Raw genomic sequence first — 19,664 nt, 5'->3', positions numbered from 1 at the left:
TGAGCATGGGGCTGTAGTCATAACCCTACTCCTCGAAAGGCGCTCCATTCAAAAAACATGAATGACAACATTTGGCTGAGCACTATTAAACAGAAACTGTTTAAACTGGCAAAATTAAGTAAGAACTGATTTTGCAGCCCAGGAAGCCTAGAATTCAACCTATCAAGGCTACTCTGAGCTTTGTTTTTAATTCTTCGATTATTACTCTCCATCCCTCTTTGCTGAGTAGATAATCTTAAAAATATGAAATGATACAAATCAAAAGGCAGGAAGGAAAGTTTGCTCTGGGTTGTTTGATTTTGTTGTTGGGTTTTTTTTTGTTTGGTTGGTTTCTGGTTGTTCTTTTTTGGGGGAAAAAAACCTTGCATGTACTCATTGATCCCATAATGACCTTATAGTTTTTACAGGGATTGTAGAAAACTGAGTATTGGTAAATTCAGTGCTGGTCTCAAAACTCAGAAGCTCACAAAGCATTTTACAGGATGCTGTGCGCCTCTGTGGGGAGCAGACTTATGGCTCCCTCCCCTCTGCCTCAGTAGCTGCAGTCTCTAGTACTGGAAGGAGATTCAGTTGTGGAGCTTTGGCTCCAAGCAAGACATTTGGACTGCCCAGAATTATGTTTGTAAGGATGACTTTGTATAAAAAGCAAAAAGCACCTCCTTGTGCAAACTCCAGTCTAAGGGAACAGTAAGAAACAGAGGCCAATGAATGTTGGGGATGTTTAGGCATTTAGGAGATTTAGAAACCATATTTTGCTTTCCACAAGGTATCTCACTGCTGAATGTAATCAACAGAGTTCTGATAACTTTAGCTTTGTTTTAATTAAAACAGCCAGTCAAATTCTTCTTTGAGAGTGAGTCCAAGTCAGTGAACCACCTTACACATCTGAATTCTTCTCAGGCCATCGGATGTTACCCTGAATATGCACAGGGCTCTGCCATCTGTCTGGCCCAGTCCACTCTTCACATGGCTGTCACTCTGTGGTGGCCTCTCTGTTTCCCCTCACTAGGCAATGGTCAACAAATAAATTCCTCCAGGCAGCCACTTCACACGCTCCCCAGCTGCCCAGGAGCACTTGTCATCACAGATGATCAGACAGGCCCCAAATATTTCTGTTTGTTTGGCTTTTCTTTCCAAGATGACTTCAGAAGTGAAAGTTTTGGCACATTTCAGCACTTACTGTAATGTCATTCCAGTGAATATTTAATAATAACCTCAGGCATTCTCTTGCAAGGGTATTTATAAGATTATATTTGATCTATATAAGACAAATTTATCAAGATAGAAATAGCACTTGAGATATAAACTGGTCATTGGGAAAAAATCTATCAGTCTGGCCCTGCCAGTTCGTGACACTGTTTCCTACAGGATATCCCCACTGACTCCAATTTTGCTGCCAAAGTAAGTAAAAGCTTACTTACTTTCCAAAGTATTAGACTTTATAGGCCCTCATTAGTTGGGATTTTTTATTATTGTTTGGTTTTCCCCTACTGGATTATCGTCTATTAGGCCTCTTTCTAGTTACTTTACATCCTAAATAGCCTAAGGTCATCACCCAGACGTTAATGAACTTTAGATAGATCCATAAAAGACCATTTAGATTAATTTATCTTTGCACACTCGGGCTGCCAAATCTCACCGGGCACTTAACACTACCCACATGGCACAGTTCCCTTGCAAATGTGCACCCTGATTTGTTATTCACAATGTAATCAAAGGACCCTAACAGGCCCAGCAGATCCAACCCAACACCCTCCCAACTGGCTGTTAGTACCCACCAGTGATCCCAGATGGATGAACAAGGAAGAATTGAGTGCAAAATGAGCACATGAAGACACTCGCCCCATGCTCTCCCAGCCCCTGCTGCCATTTTTCAGTGCGCAGGACTGCCTGAGGTGGTTGTGGTATTGACTGTAACAACGGATGAGCAGCATATATTTATCCTCAATAAAAAGAAACCACACAGAAAATAGACTCTGCAGAAACAACTTTGCTCTATCATCTACCAAGCTTTGTGTGGTCCTTCTAAAAACAGTCCAGTTTTTCTGAGAAAGCCTTTTAATGTCGTGTGTGCCGCAAAGTATAGTTCAGAAGTTATTTGAGACAAAGCAAATGCTGGAACACTTGAAGGTGTAACCAAGGTTCATACAGAGTCAATGAACATGTTCATTGCTGGTCCCGACACATTTTCTGCATGTTTACAGTTTCCCCAGGAACAGTGAATTCTCTGCTGGAGTATTTTCTGCAAACACACAGCCTATAAGGGGGGAATTGGAGTCAGGAGCTCACGCTGCGCACATGCAAGCGCTGCCATATGCTGCTCTCAGCACTTGACAGTGCTGGCTGAAGTCCTTGCATGCCTGGCTGGTCACTGGCAGTGACTCACTGCTTTGTTTCTGGTGTCAAGAAACTTGTCCCAGCAGCTGATCCCACCAGTTTTGCCTGTTACCCTGCAGAGACAGGAACTTGTGCTGCATGCCCACAGAGAAAGCTCACTGTTTACAGAAGAAAGTTGCAGTTGTACTCACCCGAGATGTATCAATGAACATCTCTGGGATTACAGAGGCAATTAACTCCTTATTACATGTTAACAAGTGATTAGACTGGCTCCGTAACCTTTATTTTAGGTTCAAATACCACACATATGCTGCCATTCTCTTAAAAGTGATAGCGTAGGATTGTCTTTTGCAGCCTCTACTCCAAGCTATAAACCAAACAACATTGACAGCTGCACTGGAAGTCATACACAAGACACATTTGCCATGGAATGTGTTATCAATGCAGCTTTCTGACATGGTCCTCAGCCTCTCCCTTTAATGTGGAGCAGCAGAAAGACCCATTTCCACAGCACAGAGAGGTTGAAAATCCCAGAGCTGCTGTTCCTTCTCCCCACCTCAAAAGCTGACAGTAAACTAGGCCAGAAGAATAGATGCTTGCCAAGTTTCATCTTGGAAAACAAGGGAAATATTTATGACCGTTGGGAACTTGGTTGAAACAAAAAAAAAAAAAGACAACTTTTCAATGTGTGATACTGAAATAACCCAAAGTACTGAGCCAGTGTTCCTGTAACCGCAGGTGCTCTGGGGGAGGAAAACACAAAGTCTCACACACCAGCCATCAAAAGTCTGGTCTCTGACACTACCAAGAAGCTGATTCAAGCTGATGTAGTATACAGTAATCATCTAAGGGCAAAAATATTCACATTCATAATTTAGCAAAAAAGTAAATTCACAAGATCACTGCAACCAGAACTTCTCTATTTGGTTTGGGTTTTTTTTCACTTGAAAAAGAAAAACTATAATGACGGATGTGTGTCAATATAGTACACCATGCAAACAGGTAACTACATTTTCTGCAAATTTTTAAGAATAAAAAAAAAACCAATGTTTTCTTGAGCAAAGGATACAAGCATGTAACACAAGGGAAGCAACCAATGAGATATTCATATGCATGGCTGTTTCTTTTCTTTTAAAAGTGCTCTGTTTTGTTTCCTTTTCCAAGGGAATTCATTTCCCGCCCCCCCCCCCATCCTGGCCTTTTAGAAATCCTTTTTAAAAGGAAAATCAAAGTCTGCAATATCTTTTATATTTACACATAAAGGAATTGTTTCTTTGTTATGCTTCTGACTCTTGAGGCAAAGTATAGAGCATTAAAGTCAGGAAACTGGCCTCAAGAAATGCCCGTGGTTGTCTTTGCAACCCTCTGGGGAGGAACATGGCTCTGCTTCCCTGCTGTTCTGAGACTCATGAGCCAGGCTGTTTCAGGAGAATATACACTGAGTCCAGGAGGGGAAGCATACAACAAATATTACACCTGCTTTCTTCCTCTACATCTCTGTGCCACATGAAGACCAATCAGGAGAAAATTAAACCCAGAGAGCCTTACTGAAAACTGATCTAACTGGGTGGCTCAACCTCTGGTCAGCTATTTAATGCAAGAATAAACCTGTAGTTACTTTTGTGTCTCCCTCCGTAAGTAATTTAGCATTATGCAAAGACTTAACTACTGCATCAGCTACAAAAGTGGAAACCGAATGGTATCAACTGAAAACTGTTTAATCATGGCCCAAGAATTGCCAGTGGATCACTGGAAAGAAACTCTAAACACAAGCTACCTTTTATATTAAGCAAACCCTGTGGCTGTCACCAGATAATGCAAAATAACTATATAGCAAAGAAGCCTGAAGACAGGCAAATCAGCGACAGGCAGGCGGCTGGCAGCTGCCAAAACCCACTGCACCTTTGTGTAGACCTCTTGGCATTTAACATTTGTTCGTTGGCACGGAGGAAATGTGTCACAAGAAGCATTAAGCAACTTCATTTAGACAGGAAAGGAGTCCTCTGCTGCAGGATGTGAGGCAGACGTTGCCATGCCCTACTGAGTAATTTTCATGGTTAAAACTGATGAAGACATTCCCCACCAGGCACTCACCTACAGAACACAGTGTGCAGGCTTGCTGTAGCTGGTGTGACCTGCACAATGCATAAATACAGTGTCTTCTGTCAGGCTTATTACCTTCTTTACTCCTCTGCTGAATCTCCAGGACATCCAAAATCCCTAGCATCACATTTCCTTCTGGGAACATTTTATATCCTTTCCTTTCAGGGAAAAAGTGTACATAGACATTTGACAGGACAATAAAATTGTTTAGCAAGTCTTTCCCATTGAAAAGCAACTGTGGGCCACTTTTTAAAGATATTTGCCCTTCTTGTGGGAGTTCCTGGTTGTATCAAAACAAACTTGAGTTAAACCAAACTAGTCATACTTTGAGAGTGGCTGGTTAACATTATCATTTACTTCTCCTGCAGAAGCAATGATGAAGGAGATTCCCATTGTAGCATCGTGGCTTGAATTTTCAAATAAAATCACACCTCACCTTTTTGAATGCCCTTCCACAACAGCTCAGAGTTAAGTGCTAGAATTTAGCCTCAGAGAGGCCTTTTAATAAACATTAATTGTAAAGCAGAAGTATACTTTCTACTCCAGGAGAGCTGAAACTTTCCTTTTAGTTTGCCTATATGGTCATACTGTGTATTAGCACAAGTGTTGCCATAGAATCACAACATACAAAAACTTGGGCAACAGATCATGCAAACAGAAGTAATCCTAATAATGCAGTGTGTAAACAAACAGAAAGAAAATTCCACTGCAACCAAATTACATATACTACAAATATACTACAACAGGTCTGTACTCATCAGATAAACCTGTTGCAGTAATTCCTGTGCCAGCTATGAAAGAAACTTGGTAGCATAGTTGAACATAAAAATGAGGTTCAATACATTTCAGGGCCTGCACAAGGTGAGTCAGATATTAATTATTACATTAAAAAAATAGCAGCCATTTGTTAACCTCAGGAAATTCTCAGATACTGCTAACAATCTTTGATGCAGAGAAATATGGATTTAATAGGTGGACTACTTGATGGATAAAAAAATGGCTGGATGGCCACATCCAAAGGGTTATAATCAAAAACTCAACGTCCTAATGGAAACCAGTAGAGTGGTGTCCCTCAAGGGTCCATACAGGGATCAATACTGGTTAATACCTTCATCAGTGACATAGGCAGAGGGACTGAGTGCACCTTCAGCAAGTCAGCGGATGACACCAAGCTGAGTGGTGGCATTAATTTGCTCGAGGGAAAGGATGTTGTCCAGACGGACCTTGACACACTCAGGGAGGGACTGTGCCCATGTGAACCTCATGAAGTTCAACAAGGCCAAGTGTGAGCTCCTGCACCCAAGCTGGGGCAATCTCCAGTATCAGTGCAGACTGGGGGGTTGGATTAAGAGCAGCCCTGCAAAGAAGAACTTGGGAAGGTACTGGTGGAGGAAAAGCTGCACATGAGCCCACAATGTACGCTCGCAGCCCAGAAAGCCCAGAAAGCTGAGGTTCCCAGAACATGGAAAACATGGACCTGTTGGAGTGGGTCCAGAGGAGGGCCACAAAGACGATAGGAGGGCTGGAGCACCTCTCCTATGAAGACAGGCTGAGAGAGTTGGGTTTGTTCAGCCTGAAGAAGAGAAGGTCCCAGGGCAATGTTACTGCAGCATTTCAATATATAAAAGGGTTCGTCCCCGCTCACAGGTTATTGCTCTTTGGTTATGGGTGCTTGCAGACATGCTGCTGACACAAGGCTGTTACCATCAGCTGCAGGTGATGGGCAGCAGAAACAGCTAGGATAGAGGCCTCAGGATTTAATAATTTTTATAATTCTCGTGGCTTTCTGGGAAAATTTTAAGATTTGTTGTTTGACAATTCACCTCCATAAAATGCTTGAAAAGCTAAAGTGGTTAAAAAGCAGAGCCATAACTCCAGGTTAAGTATAAAAATTCCATGGTGCATATCAATTCCTTCTTGACCTGGACTCCTTCAGCACCCCTCTCTCAAGAGATTCACTGTGATCTGTCATGAATGCCTTCATGACTTGTGACAATCTCCATCACTCTAGATTCACCCATGCCCGTGCAGGTCTGTGGCTCAATGGGTAATACAAGTAATAATGGAAACCCTGCAGCAGGTTTCCTGTGCACATCTTGTAACCTCCTCAGCAACATGTCAGAAGAGTAACCAGTGAAATGCACAGATCCACTGTGCAGGTACAGTGCAAACATCTCGCTCCCAAAGATCTTGGAGGTTGCCTTCTTCTAACAGGTCAGAGCAATGCATTACTACAAAGACCCTTCAGACTGTCACCCTTCCCTCTCAGGGAGTTTGCTGATGTATGATACATGTCATACACATGCTAAATAAACCAGAAATTAGAAACCAAACTGGAAAAGGCCTCAAAGAGGGAGGTTCAGCCAGTGCAGATGTCCAGCAGGCAACAATTTAATTTTCCAGCAAGTTTCAAAATTAAGTTTGGTTTTTTTTTTCTCTCTTTCTACAGAATCATTTGAACATTTTCAAACCATGGGCTTACTCTGAAACTTCTACTGCTCAGGGTTTTGCCTAGAGCTCTTCCTTTCTTCTCACTTTCTCTCTTCAGTAGCGAACAGATACCTCAGCTGACAAGTGGGTGCCACATGCTATCTTGAAGTAAGTAGCTGGGTCATTTCTTTTAAAAATAGTGGAATAACTTGCAGGTTGAGTAGAGGCATAGCAGTGAAGTCCTCTTCAAAGTGCAAAATTAACAAAAAACACAAAACAGCGTACCAAAAAGAAACAGCACAAAAGCTAAGGCGCAATGGAAAGGCTAACTAACAGAAAAAGATCTAGATGACCCAGCATAGGAAAAGATTGGAGTCTTCTGCTAGTAAGGCATGATTGATCATGTAACTCTATTTTTGGCCTGAACACCCACCAGCTGTAAAGTATACTCCAAATTCATGAGTGCTTTTTTATATAAGAACAAACACTGATTACAGCTCTTTGGTTTCTACCTACATGTGGTGATCAAACTACACATACCACTCATCTTATTTCCATATATGACAACTTCACTGTGCAAAGTTCTCTCATTTTTTTCAAACAAACTACAGTTAATGCCCTAATAACTCTCCAGTTTGACACTTTCAGTTTAAAATAGACACTGGAAGAGGCTATATTTAGAGAACAATCTGGTGTTGGTATAAATCTTCTCATGTTTCCACTTAAGCACACAAGAATATTCTTGGCCAGGAAAGAAATCTCTCTGCAATAGGCCTTGCAAGAATTAAACTGCAAAGCAATGGCTATATAGGAACTAGCAAAAATTCATGTGTTTGAACTCCTGCTTGTAATAACTAAACTTCAAGTAATCTTATACAAAGCAACAGCTTTGCCTAGCTGTATGTATACATATTGGAAATTCTGCAGCTCACCCTGCTTGAAATGCTGTAAGCAACAGCTTAAAATTAAGCATTCATATAGCTTCATGTACGTTTTCTAGGATACACATGAAGCTGTTTATTACTGGTTTGCTGACAGTCAGTACTTTGAAGCTGAATCTGCAACTGCAGATGCAGATGCTAAGCAAACCAGTATAATGACACAGACTTGTAGACAGACTTTGTTCTGCATACTGACAGATTTTATCATTATTTGTGCCCTGGACCTTATCATATCTCCAAGGCATATTTTCAAGGGACAAAAAAATATCAGGTAAATCCGGTTTTCTTAAGCATATTTATTTTTGCTATATTGGCACACTTTAAAAATCAGGGTACCAGGATGCTTGTATTTACAGTTTTCATTACATTTCTAGCACTCAAGGCAGCCTTTACTTCACTTTACAAGAACTTAGGAATTTAAACTAGCACAAATTAGTTTACATTCAGGAAAACCATAACCATTTATCTCCTGATTACTGGGAAGGCTCCAAATTTGTTTGCAGCCATGGAAGTACACTTCTGCTTAAGTAACAGAGCAAAGCACGAGCAGTACTAAAAGCTTGTTTTCTTGCTGCCTGTATCGAGTCAATTTTCTACTGAGCACTTAAGGAAGGCACCAAACTGTAGGGCTCTGCAATGTAAAATTACTGTAGAGGCAAGATATAAAAACAATGGCAGTATCCCAGCTCTGCTACAGATTCTCACTGTTGCTCTGTCATAACCATACATGACAAAATTGGCTGTCACCTTACACTTGGGTACTCAGATATGATTTTCATGGGATAAAAAAGGTCTCAGTAATATTGTGAAGCATGGCGTGGTACACAGAAATGTGTCTTCAAGTATCTTGTCTCGTAGTTCCAGCCCCTACTGAGAGCTTATAAATGTTTGCGACTGCTTGCCACAAGTGTTTACACGTTTAAAGTGAAGAATACACTTCTCTGGCACCTGGCACATGGGGAAGGAGAGAAGAAGGGATTTGCAAAAAGCTGACAACAGTAATAAATACTGATAATGAACTGTAGGTCATCCTGGGGACATATGGCTTGGGAGAATTAAGGCCTTTATTTCCCAAACAGATGCAAAGCAGACAGCATAGACATCGACGTCTGTTTCATCACTTGCCTGAACCTATTCTGATGAGCTGAGAGCAACTCAAGAGTCTACATCCATTCATTCATCTGCCTCCCTGCTGACTCCACTAAACAGTAATGCCAATTACTGTCAACTCTGTCGTATGGCCTTAAATGAACTCAAGTCACTTTGGCTAAACAGCTGCGGGACGGTACTTTCAGTCAAGGAAGTTCATTTGCAGAATGGTCTGCCAAGAGTGATTAGATGGAGCAGAACTGCCTTGCTAAAGCCTCTTCAGGATAACAACTATGTGTAAAACAGCACACGCCAAAGACAGTAAGTCTTCAAATGTGAATTACTAAAAAAAAGTAGGAAATGATGAACAGACCCCTTCGCAAAATGCATTAGAGTGCGCTGCACCATAACTTACCTGTTTCCTATGAAACCTTGCAGCCATGAGCATTAGAAAACTTTAGCTACATGATAATGAAGCCCCAAAAATACCAGTAAGGAACAAGTTCTCCATGTCCTGTTAACAACAATTAAGAGATCCTTCACCTAACAGGACCTACAACAAACTATCATGTCTTCTCTTGAATGAGTGTGCAGAGATTTCAGTATATACATACACATAGATGGGTTCAGACATACACATACATGTCAATATTCCCTTTAATTCTAATGTTACAAAGTACCAGAAATTCTTATGTTCTCCATCGTGGGTGGAGGTCTGTCTGAAAGGCCACTGCAGTGGAGCTTTTGTTAGCTTTCAGTCAAAAAATTATGAAGTTACCACAGAATCACAGACTGTTTGAGGTTGAAAGGGAACTCTGAAGGTCATCTGGTTCAAAAGCCGCTTAGAGCAGAGTCACCTACAGCCAATTGCCCAGGACCATGTCCCAATGGCTTTTGAGTACCTCCAAGGATGGAGACTGCACTGCCTTCCAGCCACCCTCACAGTGAAAAAGTGTTTCCTGATGTTTAGAGGGAGCCTGCTATATTTCAGTCCATGCCTGTTGCCTCCAGTTTTGTTATGGGGCACCACTGAAAAGAGCCTGAGGCTGTGTCCTCTTTGAACCTTCAAAGAAGCTTCAAGAACCTTCAGGTATTTATATTTTTTATACAAGATCACCCTTGAGCCTTCTTTTCTCCAAGCTAAACAGTCCCAGCTCTATGACTTTCCTCATAGGAGAGACGCTCCAGTTTCTTCGCCACCTTCATGACCCTTCACTGAGCTCTCTCCAGTATGTCTGTACCTTTTTTCTCCTGGGGAGGCTAGAACTGGACACAATATTCCAGGCAGGGTTTCTGCAGTGCTGAACAGATGGGAAGGATCACCTCACTTGACCTGCCAGCAACACTCCTCCTAATGCAGCCCAGGACACCATTAGTCGCCTTTGCTGCAAAGGCACATTTCTGGCCCATGTTCAGCTTTGTATCCACCAGGACCTGCAAGTCCTTTTCTGCCAACCTGCTTTCTAACTAGGCAGCCCCCAGCATACGTTCTGTCACAGGGTTGCTCCTCCCCAGGTGCACTTCTCCGTATTGAACTTCATGAGGTTTCTGACAGCCCATTTCTCCAGCCTGCTGGGGAACCACTGGAGGCAAGCGTGTCCCTCCATGCACCAACCGCTCCTCTCAGTTCTGTGTCATCATCACATTTCCTGGTGGTATACTCTACCCTATCATCCAGACCATTAATAAGGATGTTGAACAGGATAGAACCCAGTATTGACCCCTGGAATAAACCGCTAGTGACTGGCCTCCAATCAGGCTTCTATCCAGTAATCACTACCCTTTGGGCTGGGCCCAACCTTTCAACCAGTTTTCAGTCTTCATCAGCTTCTTTATGAGGTTCTTACGTGTATAAAAAGTCAAACAAACAAACACACACACACAAAAAAAACCCAAACAGAACTTCCAGGTGTGTGAAATGCAAACAGGTGCAAAAAGTATTGAAAAATTGCAAGTTAAGACTGGAAGCCCTCTTCCCTTGTTCTTCAGCTTCTTCTCATTGCTTATAATGCTACAGCCTCAGCAGCTGTTTCCAGTTACTTCTCTAGGAAGAAAAGCATAGACTTCCTATTTCTAAACTGATCTCAGCTAAGGTGCCTTTATACGGCAAAGAGACAAAATTTTTTTTTTTCTTTGAAAACATTTTTAAAGTATGCTTTTCAGCATTTCTACTGAAATCTGGAGAATTACTTCCTTTGCTGAGTTTAGTCAGTCAATGAATCATAGCACTGACTAACGCTATTGCACATGGTGGCAGCGGATAAAAAATCTCAGAAGCTAATATAATGGGAAAACTGCAGAACAAAAGGGAACACACATAACTAATTCCAACTCATTTTAGCTTATTTTTTCCAATAAGCTTTCAAAGATTTACACTTGGTAGCACCCTATATAATCAGACTATTAGTGTATTATCGGCTGATAGTATTATAACTCTAAACAGTCTGTACCATATGCCAGGTCTTTTTTACTAGTAGAAATGCTTCTTAAATGTTTGTGGTCACCCTTCAGCACAAGTACAAGCTTACCTTTCCTCACTACAGATGCTGACCCACATTAGAAATTGACCAAAATTTATACTGAATATTGACAGTGCTGAAAATAACCATGTCGTGTAATGCATGACCCCCGCAATGACCACAAAGAAATTTCCATTACCGGTTTTACTGATGCAAAAACTCTATGCAGGCACCCTGAACTTCCTAAGGAGAAACTTTAGGTCAATTCATTGAAATTTTTAGTTTTTTTAAGAAAATAAAAAACATTTCTAGCTGTTTTCAGCAAGTGATTTGCATGTTTGTACTTGTTTTCATCAAATTTCAACAATATTTTCAAGGTCAGTATCCATCCTGTTTATAACAGAAGCTGAAAACATACTATCTAACTTCCTATTAATGGAGAAGAAGACCGTACAAATCTAGACTGATTTCCTAATCCTGAGCCCTATCCACCTCCATCAGAGCCAGATGTAACAGCTGTGATTTCAGCCAGGAAGCTGTATCTCACCCTCCAGCATTTGTCTGAGGTGTGGTCAGATTCCTACAGCCTTTCAAGCAAACTGAGGGTACAGCCACCCTGCACACATGTGCAAGCTGCAGTGGTGTGACTGCAGTCTCCCTGGGTAGGCTGTGCAACCAATATGCGCTGCTGCATTACAAATTAAAGCTAGCCCAGGTTGTGTGTAAATGAGCTGAGGGCTCATACTGAGCGGCTGTCACACAGGTGCACAGATGTTTTTTCCTGTAGCATGCAGCATTTCGAAACACGAAGCTGCAGGTCAATTTTTAGTAAGTGCGGCTTACAGTGCAGTGTCAGCAGTCGAGAATGGTACAAGCTGCTCCACCCTGCTCATGAGTTAGAAACCTTGTTACATGGAGGGAATCAGTTTTTCTCTGGGGTTACACGCAAGTTGCTTGTTTGACTGAGGTTATTTGGCCTCCATCACAACTTCCAAAAAGTGTTTTGCTATCCTATAGGTTGGGGTTTTTTCCCCAGATTCTAGAGGTAAATTACTTATTTTCAGTTGTTTACATGTAAAACAAAATCCAGCCTGTTGTTGGGAGTTGCAGGTGTATTCGGTAATCACTAATTTTATGTTTATCCTTCCTCATGGACAGCCACTACGGCTCAGTGTAAAATGCAGTAAAATGGCTTGCTGACTCTCTAAGCCATTTCACATTAAGAGCCGTATGTGAAAATATGCTTCAGAAAACATTACTATCTTGTGGAAGAGAGGAATGCTTTGAAACTCATCCCTCACGCAGTGACTCACTGACAACAATTTAGGATTAGTTTGTTCTCCTACTGCAAATGGAAAGCCAAGACTTATTGAAAGTGTCATGCACAGGCAGGTGCTGTTGAAGCCCTCCATGAACATAAAGAGCTCTCGGCCATCTTTTTTTGCACAAGACATGCCTCTGACAATGATCAAAAAGTATGCTAATACCTGTAATTTGGGCGTAGTTCCATAAAAACACTGTTGTCCAGAAGCCCAGGATAGAAGATAATACCTGGGCAAGCAAAATGTCTGATTTCCTGCTGGTGTCAGCAAGACAATGGACAGGCTGTGGCAAGGCCTGTTAAGCTGCTGGTGACAAGCTGAACAAGAAAATAGCAAGAAGAAATGAGTTGCTAAAACAAGAGTAGTGGCTGAGCAGTCAAAGTGGAGTGTACAGGAGAATGTCACTAAAGAAGCGGAGGAGAAATAAAAGCAGGAGAGTCTAAGTGTACCAGAAGTATGTGACAATAAGCTCTTTTTTTCCTCCTTGGGAGTGACTAGGAAGAAGAGTTGTCACTCCAACTGCAATTATTTTGGCCAGGAAGACGAACTTTTTAAGTATCACTCAAAGCAAACCAGACTGTGTTCCAGTTCTAATAGCTTCTCCACTCTATCATGTGGCATTTGGTGCAGAGATATCCAGGTTACAGGTTTGGGAGACCCAAACCAATAAACTCCCGTAGCAGGGTGGATTTATTAGTTGAAAACCTTGCCAGCAAGCAAGCGTTGTGGAATGCCAGCCTGGTTCTGCTGCAGCTAGGTACAAGCTGGTGCAAGTTGCCCTCAATTACCCTCTACTTTGCTCCCTATTACAGTTATCATGAACACGTGAGACCTCTTGTCTAATCTTAGGGTTGTACAAAGCCAGCAGTGTTACACCTTTTTAATATTTTCAAATTGCTTCCTTGCCTATGTACAGGAAAGTACTGCAGAGAACTGGAAAAACACACGAGACTAGAGATGACCCAGTCTACCTGTTGGTAATTGAGCACAATGCAGACCACATCAGATACAAATGGTGCTTGCTCTGCAACAAAAGCTAGAGTCACCAGTGGTTACCTGTTTCATTAGTTTGAATGTTACAACTGAGTGAACTTGCATTCCAAACAAGAGCGATTAGGTCAAAGGAGGTCAGTTTTAAGTCATACAGCACAGCTGTAAATACAAGCTATTTAAGTGCTATGCAGGGAGTGTTTAGATTTGAGATTCCTTATGCTGCTGCTCTCATGCCTGACTTATCTGATGCCCTGGGATGGCTGTCCTTGCCTCTTGAAATTATTTTCCATCTTAAAGTGTAGCTGAAGTGTAGTTATATGATAAGTATGTCCTGAAGGACGAGCTCAGTTTCCTGACGCTGTTGTTAGTGATGTTGCTTGCTTACCCGCTTACCATAAACTGTTCCCTGGTGGATACCCATTTTGAGTGTATCACAGAAACAGACTTGGGCTAATGGAGCAAAAAGTAGACATCTTTTAGGGAGAAGAAAATCAGGCTATTTATATATATATATATCATAATTTATTACATCACTCTTCTGAATGAAATCTATCTCTTTTTAAGGGTGATTCTCCTTTGGAATACTGCAGAAAGAGGAAAACATTATTAAACAACTCTGAAATGTACTCTATTAAAATATATCCTAGGACACATGACATTCGAAGTAATACACACTCCCAGAATTTTGGAAGGAAAGGAACAGACACAAAACTATACATTTAGAGCTCTCAATGGTCATATGAGAACCAGATGCACACAGCGGTATCCACTGCCAGTTACAGCTTTAGCAGTTGAGTGCCACATAGCTCATTATAGAACATCAATATCAAAAGCCACTTAACAACACCCCACAGAAGAGTCAAGGTGATAAGGAGACAACCGTACAAAATCTGTTGCTCCTACTACCAAAATAGCTCCAAGTCCAGGGCAACTGGCAATGCATGGGAACATTTAACTATGATCACTTGCGTTTTGAAGCACATTGCTAATATAAAAACCTACCTTCCTTATGGCTTGTAGTGGTTGTAGACAAATTTATTATCTTATGTTTAAATCCAGGCAAGCAGATGCAGCACAGCAAAATCTATTCATGCAGGTTCAAGCTGAAAGCCCGAATGCACATTATCTGTAGCTCTGTAAAACTGGTTTCTGTTAAAATGAGGGAAGATTGAGAACAAAACATGCCCATGGACACAGGCACACCAAATGCTGTACAGATATTCTTGGCAAAAAACATAGTCCAGAGTCACAGAAAAGACATGCCGTAGTTATTGTGTCTAATGAAACTTGTCTGTAATAATGCTAGGAGCTGGATGTTCTCACATTCAGGTCTGTGTTGGAGAGAGCTGGGAGGAAAGCAAAAAATGCCAAAATCCAACCCTGCAGAATGGCTGAGGCAGGTATAAGGCTGTGTTTCCTATTGGCACTTCAAGTGAGTCTACATGGCTTCAGTTTCTATTCTACTCAGGATTTCTTACTATTAGGTACAGCATCTTCATTTGTTTTACACTTACAAAGCAGGTGCTTTCTGAAACAAATGCACAATGTGGTTAAACAAAGTCTCAAGAGTATTTGATGAAATACTATCATAGAAAGTTTGACAGTATGTGTTAGAATGAAGCAGGTCTTCCTCTTGCAAAACATACACTGCTGACACAGAATTAAATTCCTGTGGAAACCACCCACTATGCACCTGCAAAGCTTTATGCTCCAACGCAACTGGACATGAACTCATGCGAAATACACCTGTAGGTGTCAGTGGTAAGCAGCATGGTATTCGAGCTTCTCAGCTATCTCTAAGTAACACAGTAATGATGGATATGGATTTGGTTTCTGAATTTCTCATCTATTAATTGGGTCCAAGTAGTCTGATCTTTGTCTTACATTCTGTACCTGGATTTGTAAAAATAAATTATCTGTTCAGAGGTATAATGAATGTGAGAATATTTATGGGAGCATGGCTATACCTCTGAAGTTAAAACGGACCACTGACACCTTGGTTTATGTGTACAAGCAAATCACTTCAAGCTTGCAGATCTTATTGATGGTCCACTGATCACACACAAATTCATCTGTTGCTCATTGAATTTCAGAACCAGGATTCCATGATGATGCTCTTTTCCTGAGCAATGACATTACTGTGTTTCTTGTGTAACTGGCATCCTACAATCACCCACTTCATGAAGCACATCATGTTTGCATGGGATTTCCCAGATTACACCAAAACAGAACTGGCACATTAGGAAACATGGTGCCTCCGGCATGATGCTATATTTACCCAACCTGGGCCGTGACCTGGGTGTGCTTCTCAGCCATAGGTAAGCTTGCAAGAAATATGTATCCTCAGCTGTTTCTATATTTTACATTTTTTTTTGCACAGTGATTGTCTGCTAAAAATCTTTATAATTACAAAACGCAAGCACCGAGTTAGCAAATCACTGACTCAAAAAGCTGACAGTTAAAAGGAGCACCTTGATGTTAACACTTGAAGGTCCTATTTCTGAATTCAGAGCCATGTAAGAGCTTGAGGCTTACAGAGGGTTTGAGTGAAGCAGAATTTTGTGGCAGCACAGGTCCACTAGGTAGGTATCACAGCAAAAGGCCTGATTTGTTTCTTGCGTAGCTACTATCCTACAAACACCCGCTTTGTTAGGGCCTGATCTGGCAGTCTTGAACGAAGCAGTAAAGAGTGAAATAGCTATCCATTTTAGCATTGACTATTTTGATTTCACTTGACTCAAATGGGCCTTAAAATGCCAGCCAATTATAGGTATAAAAACTTTAGCTAAAAAAAAAATAATAAAAAACCACATAAACCAAATTTATTATTATTATTATTGTAAAAGTTCCAAATGGAAATGCCAAAACCCCCTCTTATCCCAGAAATACCAGCATACCTAAGAGAAGGCGGAGACATTTAAAAAAGCAGTTGAACCTTAGAAACCTACTCATTTAAGTGTGAATGCATAGCTGTAAAGAAAAGCAGAATTTAACTTCACACTTCCTTTGTTTCTGTCCCTTCAGAAGATACTGGCTTCTCTGGCAACTGGGCAAAAAACTTTCAAGTATGGAGTGGAAATTTCTGGGCAGGATTTTTGTTATATTTACATCATCTTGACAGTTTGGCACAAGACCACACTATTGAAAGAGGAAAGAACTTGCACTGCAAGTCATATAATCCCTATAAGAGATTTGCTGTACATAACTCTACATTACAAGTAGTATCTTAAAATAATAAAACACTTTGGAAGCAACACAAGGAGAAGTGCAACAATTCATAGCTAAGCTGCCACTCCCATCCTCAACTTCCTCTGTTGTCCCAGTACATTACCACATGTACATACACTGACCTGCAAATACCAGGGATCAGTGCTATCAAATGGAGGACTGTTTTACATGATAAAAGAGTAAAAGAGCATCAAAGGAAGACTAGTTTTGTACCCTGCTACATAGACTTGGATTAACTGTTTTCAACTAGATTTAGTTACGATTTCATTAATATCTTTTTGAATAAGCTAATCCCTTGTGTGCCAAATGTTTGCACAGAACAACTTACTATTATTAAATTACAGACTGCAGAAAAAAGGTTTATAATGGAGATGCTGACAGAACAATGCCTATTAAGAGAGCTGGTATACCACATATGCTTCCAGAGTGTAACAGTTCAGTTATGCATCTCTGAAAAACAAGATGACAGAAGCTGTCTAGCCACTGGTATGCTTATGGTCATATAGAAAAATCAAACAACAACCAAAATAGGGCTCTGTGAGCCAAACAAAAGTAGGCCAGCTAGTTCTAATCCATATCTCTGATCAAATTTCCCTGATTCTTGAAGCACAGCAGCACGGATGTGCACAACATGAGGCACATCCATTTCTGCAGGCACTCCTCCCAGCATCTCACAGTTCTTGGAGCTGAATCAGTACCACTTCCACCTGGCTCCCTGTTAATCTCAAGGAGGAAGCATGGCTTCCAAGACAGGTGGCTTAAGAGGACATGATGTTAACAGGCCCAGCTATGAAAGCTGAGATTTCCAAATCTACTAAATTTTACTGAATTTCCACTAGTACCTTCAAAAAATACAGGAAAATCTATGTATACTTAAATAACAAAAACAAAGAGAAAAAGCAATTATTTTATTCATTGCATCCTCACAGCCTCTTCTAAGTTAGTGTTCTCAGTCATTCTCACGCCCTAATGATTAACCTAAGAATTAACAATTAAGGTGAATTACTTCAGTACAAATCTGGGTACAAATTAGAACAAAAGAATTTTAAAAAGCTTCATTATCAACTGAGTAACAAGTGGAATGACAAAACTGGACCAGTCAGTTTTGAACAGGGAACCAGTGAGGTAGAATAAGGGAAGTCCATCTCTTTGTATCTGTATTCATCTCTTCATTACTCTTGCCACCTGCTCTAAAGCTTAAAAACTTTGAAAACACAGTCCTTTTTACTGTGTGAGCACAGCTTTCTTTTTATGAATGACACTGTCACCAACACACTGTAAGCAAGACTGTTTTTCTAACCAAGTTATAAACATGTTGTATTTATTTTTGTTCAGTCTTTGGTTTTCTCCCATTGATTCTGTCAAAACCAAGAGCCTACATGAAGAACTTACCAAGTGAGCGTTACAGTTGCATGGAAGCTCTCTACAGTGGCTGGGTTTTGTTCTCTCTTTCAACAGTCTTTGTAAAGTCTAAGAAAAATTACTGAGACACTAATGCTTATGTTTTTCCTGTTGAACTGGAGCTACCATAAAATGGAGAAAAGTCTGAATTGAACATGTTGTAAAGATACTCTTCACAAAGATTGTCTTCTGCTCTGAGAATGCAGCCACTTGTTCTGTAGAACCCAAAGTATGTTTAGAAAAACAATAATGCAGCTTCATAGGAATTTGACAGGAAGAGAGTAAGTTACATACAGCCGATCTGATGAGATACCTTTTCCCAACATTAAAGAAATAGGAAGGAGGTTTTGGAGGCATCCTGAAGAAGCCTGAGTAGAGACCTGTTCTGGGGCATGGACAGACGGATGCAGGGACGGACAGTCGCCTCCCCGCAGCGCCGGCAGATCAGTTGCCAGGGGACTAACACCCAGATAACAGAAACTGCAGACGTGACGGATCAGACAGCGCCAGTTTCCCCGGGACAGCTGAGCAGCGCGGCACCCAGCTCCAGCAGTGCAAGGCGGGGAGACGGCACGGCCCGGGGGGCGACACTAGCGCCCGGGGGGAGCTGCGCTTGTGAGGTGGGCTGTACGCCTGGAGGGAGGTGTGCACCCGGGGGTCGGTAGCGCTCTTACCTTCCCCATGCAGCGCCCAGGGCAGATGCGCGTAGTCCCACTGGTAGCCGCAGGCACTGTCCTCGAAGTTGCACGACCCGGGAGAGAGCAACGCCGCCCCGGCGAGCTGCAGAGCTGCAATGACAAAGCGAGTCCCGGTCACAGCCCGGCCGCCCTAGGGGCCGCGGGTCGGGAGCCGCCGCCGAGCCCGGAGCAGCGCCCACCCAGTGCCCCACGCGCCGTTTACCGTGCGCGGCGAGGAGGAAGAGCAGCAGCATCTTCCGCGCCGGGGGAGCCGGGGCTGGCGCGGTGCGGCGGGCGGGCACGGCGGCCGGGAGCGCGGGCGCGGCCGCGCCTAACCCGGGCAGGCGGCGGCGGCGATAGCGGGTATGAGCGCGGCCCCTCGGCACCCCGTCGGGGCGCAGGGAGCCGAGCCGCGGCCGCGGGAGGGGAGGGCAGGGGCGGGGAGGACCCGCGGGCACCCCGGGTGGGCCGCTCCTCCCACCCCCGGCGCTGAGCAGGGTCCGGGCGGCAGGAGCTGGAGCGCCATCGAGGACAGGGGACCGCAGCCTCCCCGGGCAACCTGCTGCAGCGCATCACCCCACACAGCACTGCGCTTTCTTAGGTTTCAGTAGGCTTTCCTGTGTTTCAGCTTGTGCCCACGGCCTGGCTGCCGCCGCTGGGCACCACTAGGAAAGCCTGGCGCCG

At 42.5% G+C, this 19,664-nt stretch overlaps 1 protein-coding gene across 2 annotated transcripts in view; it reads right to left on the bottom strand.

The window, feature by feature from the left end:
* Positions 1-19,362, bottom strand: part of MAMDC2 (MAM domain containing 2) — a 56,485-nt gene extending 37,123 nt beyond the window's left edge. The window contains exons 1-2 of one of the 2 annotated variants that reach the window (XM_065662265.1): positions 19,204-19,362; positions 18,978-19,091 (exon numbers count right to left, since the gene is read on the bottom strand). In XM_065662265.1, coding sequence (XP_065518337.1) covers positions 18,978-19,091; positions 19,204-19,234 — 145 coding nt within the window. In that variant the 5' untranslated portion in view covers positions 19,235-19,362. The remainder of the gene's footprint in view (positions 1-18,977; positions 19,092-19,203) is intronic. The other variant, XM_065662264.1, reaches the window with a different exon arrangement.
* Positions 19,363-19,664: the final 302 nt, after the last annotated feature.

The sequence above is a fragment of the Lathamus discolor genome, chromosome Z (assembly GCF_037157495.1).
Source record: "Lathamus discolor isolate bLatDis1 chromosome Z, bLatDis1.hap1, whole genome shotgun sequence".
Classification (NCBI taxonomy): domain Eukaryota; kingdom Metazoa; phylum Chordata; class Aves; order Psittaciformes; family Psittacidae; genus Lathamus; species Lathamus discolor.
Note: the sequence above shows the minus strand (reverse complement) of the source record. Positions and strands in the feature narration are given on the sequence as shown.